This window comes from Lepisosteus platostomus, chromosome 6 (assembly GCF_059453375.1).
Source record: "Lepisosteus platostomus isolate fLepPlt1 chromosome 6, fLepPlt1.hap1, whole genome shotgun sequence".
In the NCBI taxonomy this organism is placed as follows: Eukaryota; Metazoa; Chordata; class Actinopteri; order Semionotiformes; family Lepisosteidae; genus Lepisosteus; species Lepisosteus platostomus.
Genome location: NC_142616.1, coordinates 17,849,694 through 17,873,957, shown reverse-complemented (window position 1 = coordinate 17,873,957; position 24,264 = coordinate 17,849,694). Strand labels below are relative to the sequence as shown.

The 24,264-nt window shown below is 41.5% G+C and overlaps 1 protein-coding gene across 2 annotated transcripts; it reads right to left on the bottom strand.

Annotated features, from left to right (window-relative positions):
• Positions 1 to 1,624: 1,624 nt before the first annotated feature.
• caly (calcyon neuron-specific vesicular protein) lies at positions 1,625 to 23,270 on the bottom strand. 2 transcript variants are annotated; one of them, XM_088634510.1, is made up of 5 exons: positions 23,089 to 23,270; positions 13,024 to 13,167; positions 12,334 to 12,453; positions 12,136 to 12,249; positions 1,625 to 6,105 (listed from the first exon to the last, which is right to left on the bottom strand). In XM_088634510.1, the coding sequence occupies exons 2-5, from the start codon at positions 13,150 to 13,152 to the stop codon at positions 5,902 to 5,904; spliced, it is 567 nt and encodes a 188-aa protein (XP_088490636.1). In that variant the 5' UTR covers positions 13,153 to 13,167; positions 23,089 to 23,270; the 3' UTR covers positions 1,625 to 5,901. The 2 variants fall into 2 exon arrangements, with proteins under 2 accessions (XP_088490636.1, XP_088490637.1); XM_088634511.1 differs by lacking the exon at positions 23,089 to 23,270 and adding an exon at positions 18,935 to 19,286.
• Between the last annotated feature and the right edge of the window lie 994 nt (positions 23,271 to 24,264).

The following is a 24,264-nucleotide window of genomic DNA, read 5'->3' as shown; positions in this document are numbered from 1 at the left end:
CAGGCCCCACTAACACCAGTTCCAGTAGAAACCTTAGCTTTCCCAGGAGGTCTCCCATCCAGATACTGACCAGGCTCACACCTGCTGAGCTCCAGTGGGCTGCCACTTGTGAGTAGCAGGGTGATAGAGCTGCTGTTCGATAATACATCTCCCATGCACCTTTCAAACAGACACCCAGCAGAGCCAGTTCTACCAGTGGGGACAATGAAAACATGAAGCTCCACAGTTCTTCCCTGCTGGCTGTAGCCTGATGAAGATGCCAAGAGTTTCCCCAGGGAAAAGAGGGAGAGGGGACAAGGAAAAGGACAGCTTGGGTGAGATTTAAAAGGCATCTTTGGTTGGTGAGTATCTTTATAAGTTCTTTCTAGAAATATAATTTCAGCTGATGAATACTGTGGTTGCTTCTGCTGTGCTCATGAAACAGAAATATTGCACTTCAGACGCACTGAACATGAACGACCTTTTGCTAGGAAATAAAAGCTAGAAAGTAAAAATAAACAGATCTGCTCACTAACTGCAACTATGAGACATGAGCAGGAATACCATAATAACATAAATGGAAACAGTTTTTGATGTGCCTTATTTATGTTGGTTTTGCGTCCACCTACAAACAGTTGGACCAAAACACAGTGGCAGTCTGAGATCTTTTCATATCAAAGCAAACCAGTTTTGAAGTCCAGTCTTTGGAACTTCCAAAAAAAGGCCAAGGAATGTTGTTGTAAGAGGCGTTCAAAGGAAACTGACAACATTAACATTGTTTGGCTAATTACTTCGTTTATTTTCCATACTACTATATAACCTTTCAGCCCACAACAAAGTATACAATGAACACAAGGTGTGCAATGAAAATTCCTCAATTGTTTTCATCCACTTCCATGCTGTGGGCTATTTTCTTCCAAAATCTGTCATTCTGCAACCGGTGCAAAAATAAAAAAAATACTACAAGAAACATGAAATAAAAAACCTTAATTGGCAGCGCGAGAGTAATTAGCATGCGTTGTGAGAGCCAGCTCCCCAAGCTGAGCCCAGCGATACATACAGAGATGATAATTACATGCAGACCCACCTGCTGCAGCTGTTCCTGTGAAAATAAGAGTTGAGCAGGTAGGTGAGATGACAATGAACTTGCCATCCTATGCTGCACATGAATATCTCTAGGCTTGAAGTGAAAGCAGATACCCAGTCAGGGTTTTTGGGGGGGCCTTGCAGTTGATGCTATAAGCACTAGCAAACTGTACCTGTAGGTACCTGTAGTTAAATGAACAGTTTACTACACTACACTGAATACGTTATTGAACGACCGTGTTACAAACAGTAAATGCCAGTGCAGTTCCCTTATCGCCAGCTGTATATGTAACAGCTGTTTTTCCTCCAGTCCGTAATTACAGACAAAGGTTCCGCTCCTGACAGAGAAGGTGTAATCCAGAAAGACATACTTTCAGAACCCCACTGCTTCGCTATTACCTGTTCAGTAATGAGTAACTTTGAAACCATGAAAACTAATTAATCGTAACTACGAACGTTTTTGAACCGGCAGGGGTCAACCATTTTGAGACACACATCTGTAACCTCTCGTTTGTCTGAAAAGGGTGTTTTTGGAATAACAATGATAGTACAAACGTAATGAGAAAAATTAACAACACGGCTTTATTTATTTTTTTCTCAAATCAGATCAAGGCAGATAACACATAGGTTGGCACTTCACACATAGGTGGTGTTTGCTGTATCGTGAACACAAAATGACACATTCTCTATGAAAAAAAAAACTGCAAAGAGCTGTCAAAATCAAAGTATACAACTAAAACGATCAGGAAATGCTTTGCAAGTCAAGTGGTTAACCAGAGAGTCACAACAATTATACAGCATTTAAAATATTCACAAGGCTTGGGAAAGGGCACCATGACCTGCAGCAATTCGTTACAACACTCAAGAGTGTTAGATTTAATTAAGCCTTTGTGAGGCAAACACTGTAGCAAAATCAGTCATTTAACCAATGTTAAGAATGATTTAATAAAACAGAAGTACAGGGCAATAATCTGTTCCAAGCATGGAGTTTAATAAGATTAACACTGCAGTTTCGTACGCCCTTCCTATGGTTAAACAGGCACAGGAATCATATTAAAGTGCGTTTAAATTGATTTCTCGGGGCACCATCCAATGAGTCCTTTTATTTTAGAATGCAACGTCGCATTTGTTTTCCGTCCCAAAATCCGGTTTTTGTACACTGCATCCGATTGTGGGAATTATTATCGTTTGAAACACTCATCTGTGAGCTGCGCGGTGCACCTGTGTGATCCGTCCGTTTGGCAATCGGTTTGAATTTTATTTGATCGGATTAGTGTGCACCCAGAACGACATTAACCTCTGATTTGCTGCGAGGAGACGCGTGAAGCACCGCGGTTTTGTGCTTCTGTGTTGCACATGGACAGAGGAAGGTCATCTTATGAAGAGCTGAACACTGTTGTTGTAAGACAAAGTAGACACGAACACAATTCCAAAAATAAAAGATATGACAAGCTGTTTCGTGGACCTGCGCATGAATGGTAAGTATTGCGATCTACATCGAATTTACTATTGCGCTTAAATGAGGTATGTACAGGATTACAGGAAATAAATCTCGCACCACAGAGAGAGAGAGAGAGAGAGCTGTGACGGGCCAGTTGAGTGACCAAGGTTCCAGTGGGAACAGTAGTCTCCACACGCAGGAAGCGGGTAGCACGGCTTCTTTTTCTATAAGGGAGACGTGTATTTGCGTAGTCCTAAATGTAATCGAAATGGCAGAAATATTCGTTTCATTATTTAAATCTAAACTGCATTCTGTCCATTAGGGCTCTTTGCCATGATTTCTATATATTGTGCTTACGACATCAGCCAACATGAACAATTAGGGCACAGAAACGCCAGGGCTGTATGTGGTTACTAACGTATAAGGGGACGTGAGAGAAGGAATTATAATGTTATAATAATATTTCAATAATATATAATGTTTATAATGTTTCTTTATTAGCCCTATACAATTTCTTGCATTAGGAATTCGTCTTTTCACATACCCCAGCTTTTCTCCAAGAAGTCTGGCTTCTTACTGGCTTTGTCCCAGGTGGCACCCTCACCTCCCCTTTAATTACCCCCCACCCCTGGGGGGTCTATAAAACAGGGCACCTCTGTGCAGGGGTTCTAGGAGGAGTAGGAGTCTTGTAGGGGAGACCTCAATCACGCCCATGTCTATTGAAGTGCTTGTGTACTGCTGAGCTCGTTATTCTCTCTCTGATTCATAGTGCAAAGACCTTCAGACTCTCAGATTAAGTATTTAGCAAAATTGTTTGACAACACATCTGTAGGGAGGGGCTTTGGGAAGACTGATCACACTTCAGCGCTATGAGCAGGTATCTGAAATATCCATTGTTGAAATGCATGTACTGATCCCAGCTTTTCAAAGCTCCATTGGTACACTACATACTGTAGATCTTGAATTGCAGTCATTTTTAAAAGGGGTCATAAAAGCAGGTACAGTTACTGCAGTGTTAGTTGCTCACAAACCTGAAAAAAAAAAAACGAGTATGGTGTTTCGCTAAAGAATGAGAAGAAAAATCACACTGGAATGAAACCAGCATATACCCTGTACGAAACATTGGCATAAATCATTTTAGGAAATGTGAATGGAAAAGAAAAAATTCAACATGTAAAAAATAATACTCAAATCAAAGACACGTCATGTTTCTTGCAGCTCCATGTTTCTTACGTGCCCTGTTTTGAATTCAAGGCAAGTCAATGTGTCTTGCACATAAAGGATGGGAACATCATGGCAGAACAACATATTTTACATGCACTTGTCATAAAGCATTATTGCTTCACAACAGCAGCTTGCAGATGAGTATTTCCGAATGCTGGAGTCTTTTCTGTGCCAAAGACCCCAGGAACCCCTGCAGTTTATTAAAGTGGGAGGATCACGTGACTGCACTGCTGGAGAAATGAAGTCCATCCAAGCATTAAATAAAAATAGTTTTAAATGTGTAACTTTGGTTCTACACGTGGGAAACAAAAATAATGCTTGCTGTAGTTGGGACGTTATCATTCCAAACTTTGCTGCCAAAGGTGCTAAATACCCCAATTAGCAAACCATTCAGGAAATTAAAAAAAAATGCTTTAAGAGCATGATTGTTTTCCAAGACCCTTGTGCAACTGAAAACTGAGGTTGTTGAAATACTTTCCCCATCAATCCTATGCCGAGCCACAGAATGCAGTGTCCTGTGACCAGCAGAGTCTTACAGAAATCGATGAAAGACCAAACATCAAAAACACTGTGCATATGTTTCCAGGTAAATTTTAGTTTTAACTTTTCAGTTTTTTAAATGTTCTGGATTTCCTGTAATTATCCATTTCGCAGAGATGGCATCCAAAGTCTCCAATCTTAAACATCTAGAGAAAATTATACTTATGATGCTCCTTTGTTTTATAATTGGGAATTTCAACAGAAAAGTGACTCCAACTATACTGGCCCCTTGACAGTACTACTGTAGACACACATGATGACATCCTGTACTGCAATTCAATGATGGACCAGTGAATTAAACAACATGCAAAAGAGTAATGTGAGCCTTACAAAAAATAGCAATAGTATTAGTAATGGCAAGTTAAAAGTTGTATTTGAGGTGGATAAAATATAAAACCTGTCAAAGTCATTTCTCTTTAATTAGTTCCAGTGTCCCATCCTGTTTCATATGTTTAACAATACTTCACACATTCTTTGCAGTGAATTTCTGCAACGGGTCTGCTTGTGGAAGTGTGGGTGATAAATGTGAACATTTTTTCTTGGACGAAAGTACCCCAGTTCACACTGTGCCTATAGTGTCAGTCTGGGTCTTATCCAGAGCTCGGTAATGACAGAAGATTGGTGTTTTGTTTTTACATGGCGAATTTAGAACAATTTTCAGGGCTTCAAATTATGGACGCTTTGCATTTTAATTCATGTTGCCAGTACTCACAAATGCTTACATTTTCAGAATGAATTTTGATCTATTAAGTTTTAACCATGCATACTTATTCTTTAATGATCTTTTACTATACTTTTAGCTTCGATAATTCACAAATGTGTCAGACACAGAAACCTGCCCATGTGGTTTCAGCTTAGATGACATGTATCCAGGTGAGAGAAAGGACTTTAACTCATTAAGAAAATGCAAAAATAGGTTCCACAAGTTTATTAAAAAATGAAATAGTTTAGTAAGGCCTTTAGTGTTTAGATAGTTTACCTCTCAAAATATGGATTAATTACAGTTTAAACCTGGAGTTGGACAAAACAGATTAAATTTACTTATTAGGTTCTGCAGTGCATTCAAATTCGGAGTTTTGTTTTAATATATTTGTCTATGCCATCCCAAATAAGCTGCAGAATTGGGAATGTGACATGTACATTGTATTCATTTAAAAATCCCATGGTAAGTTGTACCACAGTTTACTTTATTTGTGAGATTTGCATTGTCGATGAGAAAATAAATCCTTGAAATCAATGTACTGTAATTCCTAAGGTTGGGCAGTTCAAGTGTTTTAGAGTGAAGTTTCCACTTGTGTTCATGGACACTGTATAAAATTCAGGACTGATAACACTATCCTGTGAAATCTTCCCGAGGATATCTGGTATTAAAGAGGGTGATTTCAATAGGCTGTGTACATTTCATAAATCCTTGAGACGGATGAGAAGCAGAAATGTCCCGCCCCAGGCCACAAATTACATCCCCTATCAGTAAAATGCACTGAATAACACATTATTTCAGGATATTCTGGGAAAACAGTATGTGAATCAGGCACGTTCCTAAACTATTTTTAAGTATTATACCTTGATAGTTACAATACGCGTGTTACTGTACGTGTGATACATTTGCTTCTGATTATCTCAGTGGAGTCCTACTGCTGGACATGGCTGGACTCTTCCTTAGCCTTCTCTGCTTCTTTCAAGGCGTTGATTACCGGTAGCCACGGAGACGGCAGCTCGGGTATCGTCTTCTTGGCCTGGGTAAGGTGGCTGATGGCAGTGTAGAGGCCCCCTCTTGCGCCTGGCTCCTGCTCTGAGTAGTACATCTCCAGGGCTGCGGGGGTGCAGTGCTTGTGCTGTGGAACAGAGCAGAACCCAGACATTGACAACGATGGCAGAGAAGACTGCTGCCCCTGCCTGCAGTGCACGCACAAGAACACGGGCAGACTTACAAATGCAGGAGGTGGGCTGTTAAGACAGTGTCGTGCTTTTGATTACTAGTTGCTGATTGATCCCCCCCCCCACCCAAAAAAATCTTGTTCTACCCCTTTTTGAAGAATTCCAGAATCTGTTTCAAAAACGTGGCTGAACCGTTTGCTCCAGACACCTCTCGCTGTTCTTAATTTGTTCTTTTCAAGAGCTGAACATTAACATTTCTATAAAGAGTGCCAGAACTGCTAAGGACAAAAGGCTAGGTTATGTGATGGATTGAAGAAAGCCTAAAAATTAAATAATAATAATAATAATTAATAATTGCTTACACTTATATAGTGCTTTTCTGGACACTCCACTCAAAGCACTTTACAGGTAATGGGGACTCCCCTCCACCACCACCAATGTGCAGCATCCACCTGGATGATGCGACGGCAGCCATAGTGCGCCAGAACGCTCACCACACATCAGCTATCAGTGGTCAGGAGAGCAGAGTAATGTAGCCAATTCATAGAGGGGGATTATTAGGAGGCCATGATTAGTAAGGGCCAATTGGAAATTTGGCCAGGACACCGGGGTTACACCCCTACTCTTTTCGAGAAGCACCCTGGGATTTTTTATGACCACAGAGAGTCAGGACCTCGGTTTTACGTCTCATCCGAAGGACGGCGCCTGTTTACAGTATAGTGTCCCCGTCACTATACTGGGGCATTAGGACCCACATGGACCGCAGGGTGAGCGGCCCCCGCTGGCCCCACTAACACCTCTTCCAGCAGCAACTTTCATACTGAAACTCATTTTTAAAATAATCCCTTTATAACACCAGCTTTGGGGATTTCAGGATTTAAGGTTTTACATTAGCAATTTATTTAAAATAACTAAATAGTGAAACAATAATAATGATGACTTATTTAATAGGTTTGTAATCTCTCAGTACTGCATTCCCATATCTCATTTTGAAGAAAGAAGTTCTTTATATATAACTTCTCAGTATATATCACTCCCAATAAAGTTATTTTTCAACGCACATCCGCAATAGATCTGTTATTTGAGTTAATCTGCATAAAAGAATGAATTAAATTCCTAGAAGTGTTCAAAGAAGATGGAGACGTTTTTCATTTTTAATGTCACCAACTGTCCAGGGAAAGATTCAAGGAAGAGCCAGAATGTGCCTGAGGAACTGAAATATTCCCAGACGGAAAATCGAGACATCTGACCTACAGATCCGTTTATTGAAAGAAAGAATTTCACATTTTGTTTTTGCACAACAAATGATAATCATTTCATTATAATGTGCTATAATATTTCTTTTAATTTAAAAAAATGTCATGTTGGAATGCTAAAAGCCACCACTAAATACTTTAATTGCAACTAAGTCATAGCATGCCTAATTATCGCCATCCTGAATTTCTACGCCACATGTTTTTGGTGGGGAAAAAACTCTCTCTTGAAAAATCCAGCATCCTGCAGCTGCTTTAGAGACAAGGTGGCTGTTCTTCACACTGTTGTACTGTATCATCATAGTGAAAAAGGAGACGAGATCAAAAGACTCAAGTCGTTCAAGTAGGGAGCTGCAAAGGAACAAGTAAAGGTTTATTCCATCCTGAAAGAGAAGAAAAGAAACGCAACGTTTCGGCTGTGGAGCCTTCTTTGGGTGTGAAGAAGAAGCCTCCACAGCGGAATTGTTGTGTTTCTTTTCTTCTCTTTCAGGATGGAATAAACTTTACTTGTTCCTAGACCAAAAGATTGCAGGAACTTAAAGAACACAGCCAAAAACCTGGGAAATCTACTGAAAACCACGAAATTGTAAAGAAATGCAACACAAAAAACAGAAGATTGGGCCATTCAACTCTTCCGTGGTCTTGTGGTTGCTAAGAGGAAGATTTCAGTAACCCATTTCCTGAATGTCCACAGAGAATAAGGTGTAGCAGCATGACTGGGAACCTTGTTCCAGACACCCACTACCCTTTGTCTAATAAAGTGCCTTTGCCCTTGCATATGAAGTAATCTGACAATTTTTTTCGGATTGTCATTATCTGTATCAAGACTGATTGATAATTAATAATTATGGTCTTCTCTATTCTGTGTGTGCCATTACCCTCCGAGTTGGGATTGTTCTGTTTTCTTTCCTGAGACCCTCTAGAGCAGCGATGTCCGGAACTGTAAACATCACCCTCAGTGAGGTGCAACCAGTATATTATTTAAACTCAGCTGTCCACCTTTCAAATTAATTTTTGTAATTTTCACTATATATATATCCCTGCTCATTCAACTTATTTGCATTGTCTATTTAATAGCTAACTGGCTTCTAGTGCTACCCATTTTAGAGAACATTTTTTCCTCCTGCATGTATTTCTTTGCCCTTATCTGCATTATATTTCTTGTGTTAGGTGTTGGCACAGTCTTTTACTGTATCCTAGTCTTTACTTTTCCAACAGTATTGTGTTTGCCATCCCTCCTATTTTTGTGATGTCTGCAGACCTTACAAGTTTACCGGCTACTCCAGAAACATGATTTACATTCACATAAACTAAGATGAACGGTGTGCCTAATGCAGACATCTGTGATCTCCAATGTGAGGTTTCTCAGTGTTTACCGTGTTAATCAGTGGGGAATAGGAGTGTTAGCTTCTTCCTAACACAAGCAACTGAGACCGTGTCAGCACCAACTCTCAGTCTGTTGCGATCTCAGTCTAACCTCGTCATGCAAATAACGTTTTTAGTGGCCTTGCACTAGACGTATGTTACAATTTTTGCCTGAACTCTCCAATTGCCTCTGGGATCATAGCTTGACATTGATCCCTTTCTGGAAGAGCAAATTCTTGCTCCTCTGAACTCTGACCCTTTCCCTCAGGGTGTTCTGTCTCAGGATTCTCTATCCTGTCAGCTCATCGCCATCTTGGTCTTTTTATCCTTTAGCTCTTCCCACATCGGGAATACAAACGCATAATAGTGCACGTAGGAGCATTCATTCCAGCCTTCTCTGTGGCGCCTAGCTTTCCCTTTTTCACAAAACACTAGTTCTCACATTACTCTCTCTCTGACACTCTCATCATAAGGTCATCTGATGCCTGTAACTTCCTGCTGTACAGTATCATTTGCTTGATTTTCTAAAAACTGCCTCTCAGCTCACAGAGTCCCACTGAGATTTTAGCTGAGAAGAACTGCTGTCTATATAGCCTTACTCTGTCACAGCTGATCCTGTCTGGTCAGGGACATCTTCTCCACACTGGACATCAGTGCCGCTGACATGGCAGCAACTTGTTTGATATGTTATTACATTACTATTATTACATCTTACTACATTATTCCTTCTCTCGTCTCCCTCTCTCTCAAGGCTATTGTAAGGGGCGTGGCTAATTCCACAGGAGCCAATCCTGGTTGCCCCTTTCAGTCACATGGAATTCCACAGACTCCACCCACTCAGCCCAGGTATATCTGGTTCCACACCTGTGTCCAGTGACAGCCCCCTCTCTCCATCACACAACCCAAAATAAGCATCATCTTCCTTGCGAAGCTATGTGCAAAATCTAAAAATGTTCTTAAAACTGAAATCATAAGATGACAATGTTCTTGTTTAAGCTGACAAACAAGGCACGAGATCACAGTGCTGAAACATGCATTATGCCCATTTGAGTGGTAACATGAAGTTGTTGTTAATGAAAACCACAGGTGCTCCCAGAACATTTCGCTCCGGTATCATTCATCAACTAAGGACACCAGAAGATGTTATGATTATTTCAATGCATTGGAGATTTAACAAAAGTTGAAAAGGAAACAACTTTTGAAGGAGATGACATGTCTCTTGCAGAAGAAGGTGAAACTGGCAGAACCAAGATTGGGAGCAATGGGTAACGTATAAAAAAGGCAGAAATTCAGTTCAGTTAACACACTTGTTCTCTCACTGGCAGCACAAACCACTCTTCGGTTTTATTATTTCTGACTCATTTTATAATACAACCACAAAACACAAAAAGGAGACTTTCAATACAATATAAATCAAAAGATGTCTGCCATAATTATCTGTTAGAATAAAGCAAATATCTCAGAAATCATGTTGTGGTTTCCTGTGGTGCCCTGTGAATCAGTTCTCAACCAGGCAGGCTTCATGCTCATGGTTTAACAAAGTGGCATCTGAATAATATCATCACATTAATTATTACTACAAAATGTCAGCATCACCCCCAACTCGATATCCATCTCTTTCAAGAAAATGGTAAAGAATTATTTATGTTCCAGAATACGACCACAGTTATTAAAGTCAGCCAGCATGTAATCTATCTGCTTGTTTGTGCTTTGTAACCCCAATTTCTTTCCATACAATCACGCTCAAACTGAAACACGATTCTAGCAAAATAGTAATATACAGTGTCTTGCAAAAGTATTCAGACCCTTGCACAATTTTCACATTTTGTTACTTGAAAGCTACAGTCATGACACTTTGAAGAGGCAAATAGATTATATGAAATAAAAATGAAAAAGTTGTGATTGTATACAGTAAGTATTGAACCCTTTTGTTCTGGCAAACCTAAATTTAGGTTCACAAACATCCTGAGTTACTGAGTGGCCTCTGTCTGTGTGTACTGATACTAATTCACATGATTTCAGAATGAATACATCTACCTATTTCTTTGAGATCCCCCAGTTAAGCAGTGAGTTTCAAACAAAGATTTAACCATGAAGACCATGGCAGGAAGGCAAGGAAACTGACTGGGACTACCACTGTGAGATCAACAGGGACTTTGAAAGAGTTACAGAGTTCAATACTTGAAAAGATGTGTCCAGGGATCAACTATATCCTGGTCATTCCACAAATGGGACTTGTGTGAAACTGAAAAAAAAAACATATTTTATCCTGCACAGGGTTTACAACAAATCACCTGAGAGATCCTGCAAACATGTGGCAAACATGGTGTGGCCAGGCAACAAAATTGGAAGTGTTTGGTCTAAATGCAGAGTTACTTTGCATATAGCCAGCATAGTGCATCACTCAGTCAACACCATCCCTGCAGTCGAGCCTGGTGGTGGAGTATGATGTTAGAGTTCTGCTTCTCATCAGCAGGAACTGGGAAGCTTGTCAAGGCTGATGGAAACACAGATGGAGCTAAATGCTGGCAAATCTTGGAGGAAACCCTTCTTCAAATTGGGACAAAAACAAACCTTTCAGCAGGACAGTGAGTCGAAACACAAGGAGGGGCACCGAGTAAGAAAGTGGCCCAGTCAAAGTCCTCCTGTTGAGAATCTGTGGAATGACTTGGAAACTGCTGTCCTTATAAGTGATCCTCAAGCTACTTAAGTGAGCTTGAACAAATCTGCTAAGAATAACAGGCAAAAAAATTCACCACGTAGGTGGGCAAAGTTCATAGAGACTAACCCAGAAAAACCTGTTGCCAAGGGTGCCTCTACCAAATATTGAAATCACAGGTCTGAATACATTTGCGATCAACACATTTTAGTTTTTATTTCATTACTGTAACTTATCTTGCACTTAGATGTCTCAGTCTGAGCATTCAGTTTTAGTGTGTGGATATCATTTTGTCATTTCACAAAATGGGACACCATAGGAAGCGTCTGAATACTTTCACAAGATAGTGTATATACTTTCAAAAAATAGTCTTTAAAACCTAGACTTCATGTGTTTAAAAAAAAAACATTCTGGTATTACTCTAACAACTGGATGCCATGCACGCCAGAATAAAAGATGCAATAAGGAAGTTTTAAAAGCTTTTGTAAAAATAGAGAAGAGAACAAGCTTAGCATAGTATCTATAATAATGATATAAAAAAGGTGAACAATGATAATATTAAAATAATACCATGAATATATTTTAGTTAATCAGTATTGCATAGAAATATACAGTTATAAAATGTTGCAAAATCTTAGCTCACTGTACAAAATGAAAAATGACCGCGCACGGGCAATCATTCGAGAGCTTCGCTGTTCAGGTGGTCTTACCTTGAAAACGAAGCCCTCTGGGCAGCTGAGCTGGTCGTACCACAGGGCCTTGTACATTACCAACAGCAGCAGGCATGCCAGGAATGCCATAGTGATGAGGATCAGACCAGTTAGCTAAAGCAAACACATAGAAACTGTGAGTCTTGCAAGTCTGTAGAGAACACAAAACACATTTACATTTTGAATTCTAGGCATTACCTTGACCTTCTCTGACACTTCATCATACAGGTTTATATTCAATTTCTTAATGCCAGGCACGTATAGCTTTCTCTTCTTCTTCTGCTGCAGCTGGTACTCTGTTGTGGTTTTCACAATTACCTGGGAAGAGACCGTGTACATGCATTAACGACTGGGAATAAAAACATCGAGAGAGTCAAGTCCTCTATTGTGTGTGGAAGCTTTTGATCCTTCACCATGTTAATGTGTCTGTAAAGACTGTTGCGCTGATAGCTGATTTTTTTTTTTAAACAGTCACTGAAACTGTTCCAGTATGGCTTAAACTGTTAGCTGTGACTATTGCGGACTATTAAGAACAGATCTTTTTAGAAGTACGATTGACTCTTGAATGGAACTGCAAGTTGTGGTATTCTGGTGCTGCAGTCTTCCCAAGGATATCAAAAAGGACATCAGATTGGTAGTAGTAGTTGCAGTAATAGTTGCAGGAGGTTATAGCGTCTTACACTAGAAGTGAAAACGGAGTCTACTATATCTTTAAGGTGACTGGCCTTAGTACAGTACACGTTAAATTGCTTTATTTTTATCAAGGCACACACACATGATAGCTAATTATACAGTGTGCAGAAGAGAACAGGATTAATAAAAACACCTAATAAGTGACAAGTGTCCAGCAAGCTCGTCTGTCCCTCTTTGTAATGAGAGCTGTGTTACCTTGTCGGGAAACGGTTGCTGGAGCTGGCTCACGTCCAGGGGTGTTATCAGAGGGATGTTATCAAACCCATCTTCCAGGGCCTGCTCCTTCTCTGGTTTCTCAGCCAGATTGCTCCCTAACTTCACCATCTCTGACTGGCAGCTCTGGGGGTAAAGACACAATAACTGGCTGGGGAGTGTTGAGCTTCTCTGGTTGTTCTGAACAGCGCCTGACGACAGGGGAAGCCTGCAGTTTTCGTTGGTGGCCTGTGACTTTCTAATAAACCACTTTCAGCCACAAATCAGAAACACACAGAGCTGAGGGAAGGCACCCTTCTAGCATCACAATGAAAGGAAAGGCAGACAGTGCATAGAATAAGACCCCTAACGGCCGTTTCTTGACAAAACCTTTCTGCAAAACTAGATAGCGAAAGTATTTCTCCAAAGTTTTAGCAATGTGTATGCATTTTGTTCAATAATATTAAAGGGAGATTTATTTTACAAGTGTAGTATACAGCTATACAGCAGGATCAAGCAACAGCTATGACATTGCAATAGAGCTCTCACTTCTAAATTTCAGACACAGCACCTTATTTCTCTGGTACTATCTATTCAGGGTTCTCATATTTATTTTGTTAAACGGACAAACCATAAAATATCCGGTTTTAAAAAATGGCCTTCACTGAATTGATTAAATAAGTCTCTTATCTGGGGCGGTGTGCTGCGCAGTTGTACAGTACATTGCTGCCTCACAGCACGAGGGCCTTGGGTTCAATTCCTGGGGTGCTATCTGCATGCAGTTCGAATGTTTCTCCCGTGTTTGGGTTTCACTGGGCGGTCTGGTTTCCTCCCACTGGTTGGCTAACTGGATTCTGGGAAAATTGACCCTACTGTAGGTGTGAGAGCATGCGTGCCTGTGTTTGTGTCTGTCTGCCCTGCGGTGGACTGGTGTCCCATCCGGGGGGTATCCCACCTTACCCATTGCTTGCTGGGATAGGCTCTGGCTTCCACAACCCAGAACTGGCTTAAGCAGTTAGAAAATGGATGGAGGTTAGGCTAAAAATGTGGAATGTGGACTAAAATGGGAGAAGAGATTGGAAAATGGGTGGCTGTAGTTTCTTATCTCCCATACAATGGCTTCTGAAATACACACATTTATATGAAGAAATGCATTGCCAATACATTGAAGTTCTTTACTATATCATGGTTGGTTACGGTTATGATGTAACATGCAAAATATTACATTCTGTTTCTTGAAAGACTTTGAGATTATTGTTATTACTTGATTTTCAAATGAAATCTCTGACGTCTCTTCCAGATAAAACCATCCTCCTAAAGGGCAGGGCAAATTGTTGACCACATATCCCCTGAGATTCTAGATTCCAGATTCTGAGAATCTAGTAGCAAGGATTTTCCCAAATAACATGCACATAGAATACCTCTAAAAATACAGGAAGTCAATGGAAAATAAGCTACACTTCCATTACAATTTTAGGAATTGTGCTTTTGTTCTGACTGCCTGTTATTAATATTTGAAGGTTATTGTAACAAGCTTGTTATTCTGTAGTGGTAATGACACAGTGCACGTTACCCTAAACAGATGGCAGTGCTATCATAAGCCCCACTACAGTAATGTTTGCATTTTAGTGTTTCATTTGTTTAACAATGTGAATGTCAAAAAACCAAATCAAAATAAATGTATTTTACTGCGCAAAATAAATGATTAAATAAGGCTGGAGGAGCCGGGGGTGAAAGAAACGTCTTGCAGAACCAAGAGCTGCATGTTTGTACAGCAAAGAGAAGAGGCGGCTGTTTCTGGGAGGCTGGGAGCTGGAATCACACATGTTCCCGTGTTGTCTTGGCAACTGTCTGAGAGCAGGGGCACATTGTAGGATATGAAGATCTTGTTTTTAGTGTATCACCAAGGATTCTGTAATCTTCCTGGTCAACACTTGCTCTTTCACATCTAAGCAAAGATAGAAACTGTCAGGGGATTGTGATTATACTTGGCAAGCAACACATTTACACAGTCTCTCCTCTGCATTAATCAAGACTACAGCTCGGCACCTAGAAACACTACATACAAGAGCTCCGCAACAACACGGGCAATTCATTATGTCTGTTATAATGGCTGATGTACAGAACCTTACTCCCTATCAATGCAGAAAAAAGCTTCCCATAAATAAAGTAAAATGAAGAGACAAAATTAAGCAACAGTGCACCTAGAGGAATGTGGTCTATGTGTGCAGAACATGTTCTGTCCCCATTAAATGCTTAGAACTCAACTGCACAATCTCTTAACTTAATTAAAATAGAAAAGTGGAAAATTCAAAACACTGCTGTTGTGTTTCAAGGGCTTAACAGTTTCTCTGCTGACTACATTGAACTCTTGTCTCTTTACACACCAGCACATCACGTGTGCTCTTCAGACTCTGACTTCTTTCAGTGCTCAATACAAACCCTGAACCCTGGGAAAGCCTGGACAAGTCTGGAAAAGCCTGGGAGACACTGGGAGTCCCTGCTGCTTATTCTGTTGCTCCAAGAACAGAGTCATGGGATGATCCCCAAGCCCATATCAGACCTTGAAAATCAGATAGCGCTTTCAAATCATGTCTCAAACCTCACATTTACACTCAAGCCTTTAGTTTGGTTGAATCAATTGTATTAAAACGTGACAAGTTTTGTTTATTCTGTTTTATTTTTAACCACCTTAGGATAATGTGTCTTTAGGTTTATTTAGTAAAGCACTGGCAAATACCAGAAGTGCCAGCTTCTTTCTTACAAGATGTACTGTAATTGTGATTTTTTGAAATCTTGGCAGTGTGACTTTTTCAAATGCTTGAAATGTAATTATACTCTCTTTGATCCCAGTAATGGAACTATTGAGCAAAGGGGAATTTTATCGCCAAGATATTAATTAGATTTTATGAAACAATTAGACTAATGTTTTTTTCTTTATCCCAGAGAACATTTGACGGGTTTTAGGGCCTTAAAATATCTAGAAAAGCTGGGATTACATGTGTAAGAAGTAGTTCATGAACACAAGAGGGAACTGTGCTCTGGAGATGATGTCAAATGAACGGAGAAAAATACGTATCCTCTGCAATCCCAAAAACACAGTGGGAGCCCAATGAGAAACCGTCATCTGTACTCTGCCACCTGGGTCAGCTTTACGTGCACATGAACTGGCAAGTGTCCGGTTATTACCAAGGAAAAGACTGTTTTTATGTTGAGTTTCAATTAAAGGTTGGAATGCCAGTGGTTTGGTACATTGGTCTACTCGGCCAGCTCGGATGTGACAGTGTTTGAAGACCTGGCCCTGCAGCTGTGTCTAACACCCTGCAGGCAGAGCAAGGGCCTGTGGACCGGCTGCTCTCTGCGGGACAGGGGGCACAGCAGAGGAGGGGTACACTTCTCCCCGACGTCACTGCGAGCTGGCACGTGTCCGGCACGTCTAGGGGAGCGGCTGTTAGACAGAAACCGAGAGAAAGCCCTTAGCAATTCACACCTGCGCCACCCCCCACCAGCTCTCTGGCGCACCCCGGTCAATCAGTCAGGTGACTCAGGATGTACAACAGGACGGGCTTTTGGCAGAGAGACACCTGGGGGCTGGAACAGGAAGTTACAGTCTGTTCCAGAGGAGGGATGAGGACAACCGGCGGCAGACGTGGTGATTTTTCTGGTAACACCAGGGCACCACCCTCCCTGGGGGGACTGGATGAGCAAGAGGGAATGCATTTGTGCTGAAATCCCTCTCAACTTTGAATAGTTCAAACCTGCACTTCAGCTGGGGTAAGCCCTCCATGTCCAGTATTTAAATAACATCACACAGCAGTCAAATATTTTTGATAGAAAATGCCTGCTCAATGGCACAACAGCAGTGACCCACATGGGATTTCAAATCCCAGCAATCCCCCTGCTCCACACTAGTGCCTCAGGATCTTGGGAATGAAGTTGCAATCGTTTTGGTCTCCCACATGTGAAGAGGGTTTTTATTGGAGGCCTTAAACGGAAACAGCCATTCTTTGACAACAAGATAGCAATAGCAAAGACATTGAAGGGAGGTATCGTTTGAGAAAGATGCTAAAAAACAGAATAGACTTTAAACTGTCACAGAAATTGATTTATTATTATTTTTGATTGGCAGAATTTGCAAATAGAACAGATCCAGATGGTGGTGAGTTTGAATCCAAGCTGTGCCTCCCACCATCCATGGCCAGCTGTCTGAGGAGCAGCTCCTGATTGGCTGAGCTCGGCAGGTGGCACCCTGCATAGACTCCTGTTGCTGTGTGACCAGCTGTGAGGTCATGCCCCCTCTGTCAGTGTGAAGTTATGTTTATTTCCTATTGTGACAGATAGGACTGTTCCTGAGTCTTTACTTCCCCCAAACCTCAGCTTGAGCTCAGCTGAATATGAAGTGGTGTATAAAAAGGAATTTGGATTGTTAATGTAAATAATTTTTCTGACAGTTTTACTGGATAGCTTCCAATAAGATTTCATAATATATCCTAAAGCATGACTACCGTTCGTAATTTTTTACTTTTGCATTTTATTGAAGTTTGCTCGCTGACCCAGAAACACTCTTTGCATTAATGTTAAAGGACAGATGAGAAATTATAATCTATATAATGGTGCAGTTATGGCCAAGCAACAGTAACCTGCAGTTGTTAATGACAACTCTTTAAGACCTCTGCATGTGAATTCATTTAAAGGGTACCAGAAAAGTGTAATAATAAAATTGCACATATGACATGTAGTTAAAACTTCCTACACAGTTCTGAACAATTGGTGTGAATTACAGAGAGATGGAGAGAACTTGCTCTGACAATTTAATTAGTGTAAGTGCTAATGCCAGCCATACCCTTGATCCAAGTGCTCATTAATGCTTCATGAGCTTAAAAATAATCAACATTATGAATCAAGTCATTATAATACATTTCCCATTTATCTCCCTCTTTTGTGTATTTCATGGGCACAGTTTTATTTTCTGGGGCCTCTTGCAAGCATCATCTTGATGCTGACTTACATGGCTTCCAAGAGGACTGTATCTGCACACCTCCAGAGCACTGCCAGGCCCTGTGTTGCATTAAGGCATTGAGATCTGCTTCCTCAGGCTGACTGTACCAGCACACCTCCAGAGCATTGCCAGGCCCCATGTACCCCTGGGGCATTGAGATCTCTTTCCTCGGGCTGACTGTCCCTGCACACCTCCAGAGCATTGCCAGGCCCCATGTTCCCCTGGGGCATTGAGATCTGCTTCCTCAGGCTGACTGTCCCTGCACACCTCCAGAGCATTGCCAGGCCCCATGTACCCCTGGGGCATTGAGATCTCCTTCCTCGGGCTGACTGTCCCTGCACACCTCCAGAGTCCCAGGTCCGACAGTTCTCTGTGCTGCTCCCCAGAGGTGGAACGATCTACCTGTCACAGTCAGAACTACAGACTAACTCGTCATCTTCCAGAATAAACAAAATCTGAAATCTCATCTCTTCAGGACATACTGGACCCCAGAGGCCGGTGACTGACCCTTCCATGCTGACTATGCTCATTCCTTACTATTACTTATTGTCAAGCAGCACTGAGGCTCTTCTTCATTGTGCAATATTCTCACACTTAATTAATGTTGTGCTTGCTGTTCTCTGTGGTTTTATTGTTGTTTTTTGCTGCTGTCATCTGCACATTGACTGAATGTGATTGTAAGTTGCTTTGGATAAAAGAGACTTACAAATTAATAAATGTAAATGCAACTACTAAACCACTTCCACTACTAAACGAGAAGAGCAGAAAACCAGAAGGGAAACATGCCTTTTATACAGTATCTACCTTTATTCATTCACTTATACCTGGTGAGGATGTCATTCCTTATGTAATCCTGGTTTCCACCCCCTCACATTCCCTGCATCCCATTAATTAAGCAAATAAGTGTCCTTTTACCTTCTACTGCATGTGAGGGATGACTGCGTTCTGCACTGTGACCAAACGTGCCTTCAATCCTGCACCAAGGATTCTTTCTTCAAGCTAGGACACTAAAAATGTAGTTTGCTGCCAAAGAAAAACAAGCTCTCGTCTTCCCAGCTAATACACCGCCCATGCCAGTCGGTTCCTTCACAAGCTTCACAGCGCAGTGCAATCTGTTGTTTAATCCTCAGATATCAACAGGCTGGTGTGTTCTGTGTTCTTCCAAGAATGGCTTGAAATTGCAAATGAATACACTGAGGACCTGCCTCAGAGAACTTCTTCCTCTCATCTGCTCTTCTGTGGTATTTTGGCATTCCTTTCTTGTCTTTGGAGACGTCTCTGCAGCCCTTTAAAAGCTTTTGCTTTTTGCTGGGACATTAGATGACTAACAGCTTTGAAATTCCTCCACGAGAAAGAAGAATGGTAACAAAACCAAAGTGACGTTTCTGTGAGTTTTGTGCTCTCCGCATTTCTGCTCATTTTGTGACTGAGAATAACATTACTGGATGAATTTTTGGCCAACCTCACATTACTATATAGCAGAGGCGAGATTCAGATTAGTTGCTTTATTGACTTACTGTAGGCTGCCTGGCTGAGCAAATGGCCACAGAGCTGCTGCAAGGGTGATGATGAGGGGCGCGAGTGAAGATTCGTGAGTGGGTGCTCTGGAGGCAAGACATTTATACGCGGAAGAGCAGAAGAGGGCAAGTTGAGGGTGTGAGCTTTTCCTGGTCATCAGTTGAAAATGTCATAAACATCTGAGACCAAGGGTGACATCTGGTATTAGTATTTATGCTAATCGGTGCAGGAGTAAGCATTGCTGCCTCACAGCACTGGGTCCCAGGGTCCAATTCCAGACCCGCGGTGCTGCCTGCATGGAGATTGTTCTCATTGTGTTTGTATATGTTCCCACTGGGATCCAATCTGGTTTCCTCCCAGAGTCCTAAGACATACTAGTAGGTCAACTGGCTTCTGGGAAAATTGGCTCTGGTGTGAGTGTGTGGGGATCTGTATCTTTATTTATCTGGAAATGGCAAGTTGCTTCAGTAATAAGAGAAAGCGATCCTTGTCTTTAAGGTATGTGCCAGGGCAAGTCATGAGCTGAGTGAGTAAGAAAGGTCCCACATCTCTCATAAAACTCCCAGATGTAAGACATAGTCTCAACATCGCTTTGATACATATGGAGGAAAAAAAAAGGAATTCCCTTTTAATGGACTGCATACCCCTAACGGGGAATAAAAAGCAAACTTACGGCAGACGTAAATCTTTTCAGGAAATAAAACTCACTTACACTTTTAATCACTAATGTTATTTACATTTTTATTGGCTATGAAGTCATCTGGCAGGTTTGCAAATTCTGTCTGAACCAGCATGTGCATGGACATGGTAAATGAGGAGATAGAAACTGGACGAAGAGAAGTTTCTGCCCTTTAGGGATGCGTGAGGATGGGTGTTGCATGTCTGGGCACATCCATGCTTTCCTGTGGAGGGCTGGGAACTGTGGCTCTGGCTGATTCAGATCACCACATTGCCACAGGGCTCCCTATTGGTCAAGCCTCTGGTGTGGTCAGGTGGGCGTGACTCAATATCCTGTCATTAGGGCTGCGGAGTAATTAGGGGATCTGTCATGGCACTGAGATCAGAGGGCTCTCGCCTGTCTTCAGTCTCCCTTTCTCAGCGGCAGCTTTGCAGAACTGAGATGAGGCTGCAATTAGTCACTCCTAAACTGCAATTAACAGAGCAGAGTGACTAGGGGACAGCTGTGTACCACAGTTCCACAGGCTACAGTGGAAGGAAATATGTGAGGAGAACTAGGAGAACACCAGAAGGTGTCTGCAGAGCTGTACTAGACAATACCTGCAATACCCGATCGTGTGACTGTGTGTCAGTGGGGTCTTGTGTCTGCATCCCTTCAAAATTCTAGCTGTAAAGCCCCAGTAAACCAGAATGTGGAAGAATGAGCAAAATATGAGCAGAATAACAACTCGACTGCATATTGTTTCTAGAAACAGGGCTGAAAAAAATTACTTGCATGAACAGCAGCACAGATATTGTTGCACAGCTTTTTTAAGAACCTAAGCACATAAGAATGATTACAAATTGAGAGCAGGCCATTTGGCACATCTAACTGTTTGGTTGCCAGAAACTAATTAATCCAACCATTTATTGAAAGAAGCCAGGGTATCAGCTTCAACTGCAAGGCTGAGTATCTTGTTTCAGACTCCCACAACCCTTCGTGTAAAGAAGTGTCTCGTGTTCTTGGTTTTAAATGCAGTTCCAGGTAGTTTCCACTTGTGTCCCCTGGAGGATGTTTATTGACAGACACACAGACACAGATACGCACACACTCACACCTGGACCTGTTTTCCCAAAAATACAAACAAACTCCATGCAGATAGCACCCCAGGTCCAGAATTGAACCCAGGACCCCAAGACATTGCAAGACAGCAATGCTAACCACTGCAGCTATAGCAGAATAGTGATAACTTATATAAATTAAGAAGGACAGTGGTCCTACTATAGATTGCTGTGGTAATACATCACCATAATTTGAACAACAACAATGTATCTGTTGTCTATTTTCTGTCAACTAACCAGCTCTCACTCCAGTTACAGGCATTAACCTTCAACATAAGAACATAAAAATGTTTATTATAGGAGGAGGACATTCCACCTATCAGTAGTTCATTAATTACTCCAATGATCTCTTACAGCTGCCATACAGATGTTAGTTAAGCAAGACCTGCCTATTTGTTATCCTCAAAGACCATCCCTTAGGATTCTACAGTGCTAAGATGATTCTCTAGCATAGTTCTAAGTATATTTTCCATAAATGTACACATAATAAAGCAAGTCTTACACTCTGCTGACATTTCCTCAACAAAAACTGCAAACAGAAAATTGTGTTACTCCTGGATATTTTTCAGGTTATTGGCATTTGCAAGCAGTACTGTGCTTTCAAAAACCTTTAGATTATTCCAGACAGTCTACAATTGTGTAAAAAGGACTCAACATACAGTAAGCTGTAACCACAACAAAATGAAACATGATGATACATGTTACAGGATTCACTCTGTGGTATAAAATAATGTTGTTGTTGTGTGCCTTGCATAACGTTTTCAATATAATTCAAGCATAAATACAAATTCAAACGTATTTATCATTCTTGTCCTGAACATTCCCATACCCTAACTTCAATCTAATAGGATTTTAGGATTTTTCACATTACAGTTGACCAAAACACGGAACACAGTCTGAAATCAATACCCCCCCATCGTAGTAAATTCAGCGGGTTATGTTCCCCGATATTTAATGTGACGCCTCGTCTAAAAGGGTGACATTGTGCTATTGATTAGTATTAGAAAGACGTGCGGTTCCGGTCGCCACGGGCACTAGACGGATCATTTATCTAACTCCTTGCTGCAGTCCCGGGTGCAAAGCGCCGCGGTTAACTGCATATTCTTCAAATCTAGGCAAATGAAAACCCACTTCTAAAGCCATTGAATCAGAGGGACAAAAACACCACCACGAATATCTCTGCGCACAGTGAACCCCCTCTTCGCACTCGGTGCCACATTATACAAAAAAAGCCCTCTGTCTGTGATCCTACCGCTCTTTGTCTTTCAAAGATCCGCATGGGCGGAGGCTGACACTGAATGGACTTTTCTTCGTTTTTCCTCTTCTGAAAAGGTCACTATGTAAAGCATCCTGATTAAAACAGGCTCTATACCATAAACGATACGCGTCGAATTCACGCCGAAACGCCAATATTAACCGTTTTGCAAAAATCGATATTGTGCTCGGACCAAATCACAGTACTTGAGAGAGTAAAACAGAGAATTGTAGCCACGCATTAATCCTGAAGCACGTCAAGTTGACGACCGTTCTGTTTGTAAAAATGCAGAAGGGTGAAATCTTGGACTATAAGGTTTAGCTTGTTTCTCCGAAGAAGCGGGTTTGCCGGTGTTATCCTTTGTCCTAGTAAACCTCTTTAAACCCCTAGCTGTCTTTGGCTTTTTTCGGTCTATGACACAGTTTACTTTAGCCCAGAAATATAATCTAAAAGTCAAAGAACCAGGAAATCACGCACAATTTGCAGCATATGTTCATTTAAGCATGTAATGACTTACCGTTGTTGCTGGTGCTGAAGACGGTAGAGATGCGCCCTCGGTGCTTCTACAGTGCGTGAGAGCAGGAGGATGCTGGAGGAGACTGGTTGCCGTGGTGATGCGGTCTTCAGTGCTCTGGTGCTCAGGAAGCTGAGGCTGGCGTCTGGAAGACGCTCTCCGCGCACGCTGGCTGCTGGAGTTACTGCACAGCTCAGACTTTTAATTTAAAACGGCACTCATGTGAGCTCAAAAAGTGCGAATGTGTTATTCTCACACTTTTCTCAACAGCGAACACGTTACCGTTTCAGTTTTCCATGTTATGCTAATTTCACAAAATGTTCTCTAAATATTTTATCCGTCTTCACAGGACAGAGGACCAGAAGAGATTTTCGTAAGGAAAAATTCCCCAGACCTACGGTTTCAGTCACGACGGAAAGATAGCAAGGTGAGACTGGCTGCAATTACTGAGCCCCATCTCACACACTCTTTATGTGTGTGTTAGGAGAACCAACGTCATAATTTTTTGTTAGTTACTGTCAGCAGAACAAAGGGTGTAAATTAATCTACCAAATCCACCCAGAGAAAGATCCCTGACAATAATTTCTAGTTTGCACTTTCAATCCAACATCTTGAGTTCAGGAGCCCTGCTCTTTCCCTTACCTAGTATTGATACACTTGTTTCAGGAGTTAGTTAAAAAAATTACCAGAAGTGAAGGTAAATTCTGAAGATCACTCAACGGCCGAATCGTTGAGATTTTTCTTTCCACTTTTCATTGTGGAATCAAACTTTACGTTGTCCTTTATAGCCAACACACACTGCACAGCTCCCCACTCCGATATCATAAAACACTCATTCGTTTATTGTCTGTTATTATTAATTTATTGGCCTGGTGCTTTGTTCCAAGGCAGCTGACATTTGTACTCCTTTAGACGGCTTGGCATTTTACTGCTGCCATCGGAGCAAAGTACTGCTTGCAAAACAGCACAACTCTCTCAGCAGAATTCACAGGCCTCCGGTCACTGTGCCAGGGCCCTAACGACTACACCACACAGTCAGCAAGCTGGATTCATGCAAGTGACATTATTAGGGATGGCTGCCAATAATTCATAGTAATTCTTTGCATTTATATAGCATTTATCATGCCAAAGCATCCCAGAGAGCTGCACATACAGGAGGGGTCTCACTCCCCAGTGACA

Bases quoted from the DNA above. Each gene is read 5' to 3' on its own strand.
- caly (XM_088634510.1), bottom strand. From the start codon at position 13,152: ATGGTGAAGTTAGGGAGCAATCTGGCTGAGAAACCAGAGAAGGAGCAG. The intron at 12,454-13,023 runs GTAACACAGCTC...GTCTCTTCCCAG, and splicing joins AGCAACCGTTTCCCGACAAG to GTAATTGTGAAAACCACAAC. The intron at 12,250-12,333 runs GTAATGCCTAGA...TGTTTGCTTTAG, and splicing joins AAGTGTCAGAGAAGGTCAAG to CTAACTGGTCTGATCCTCAT.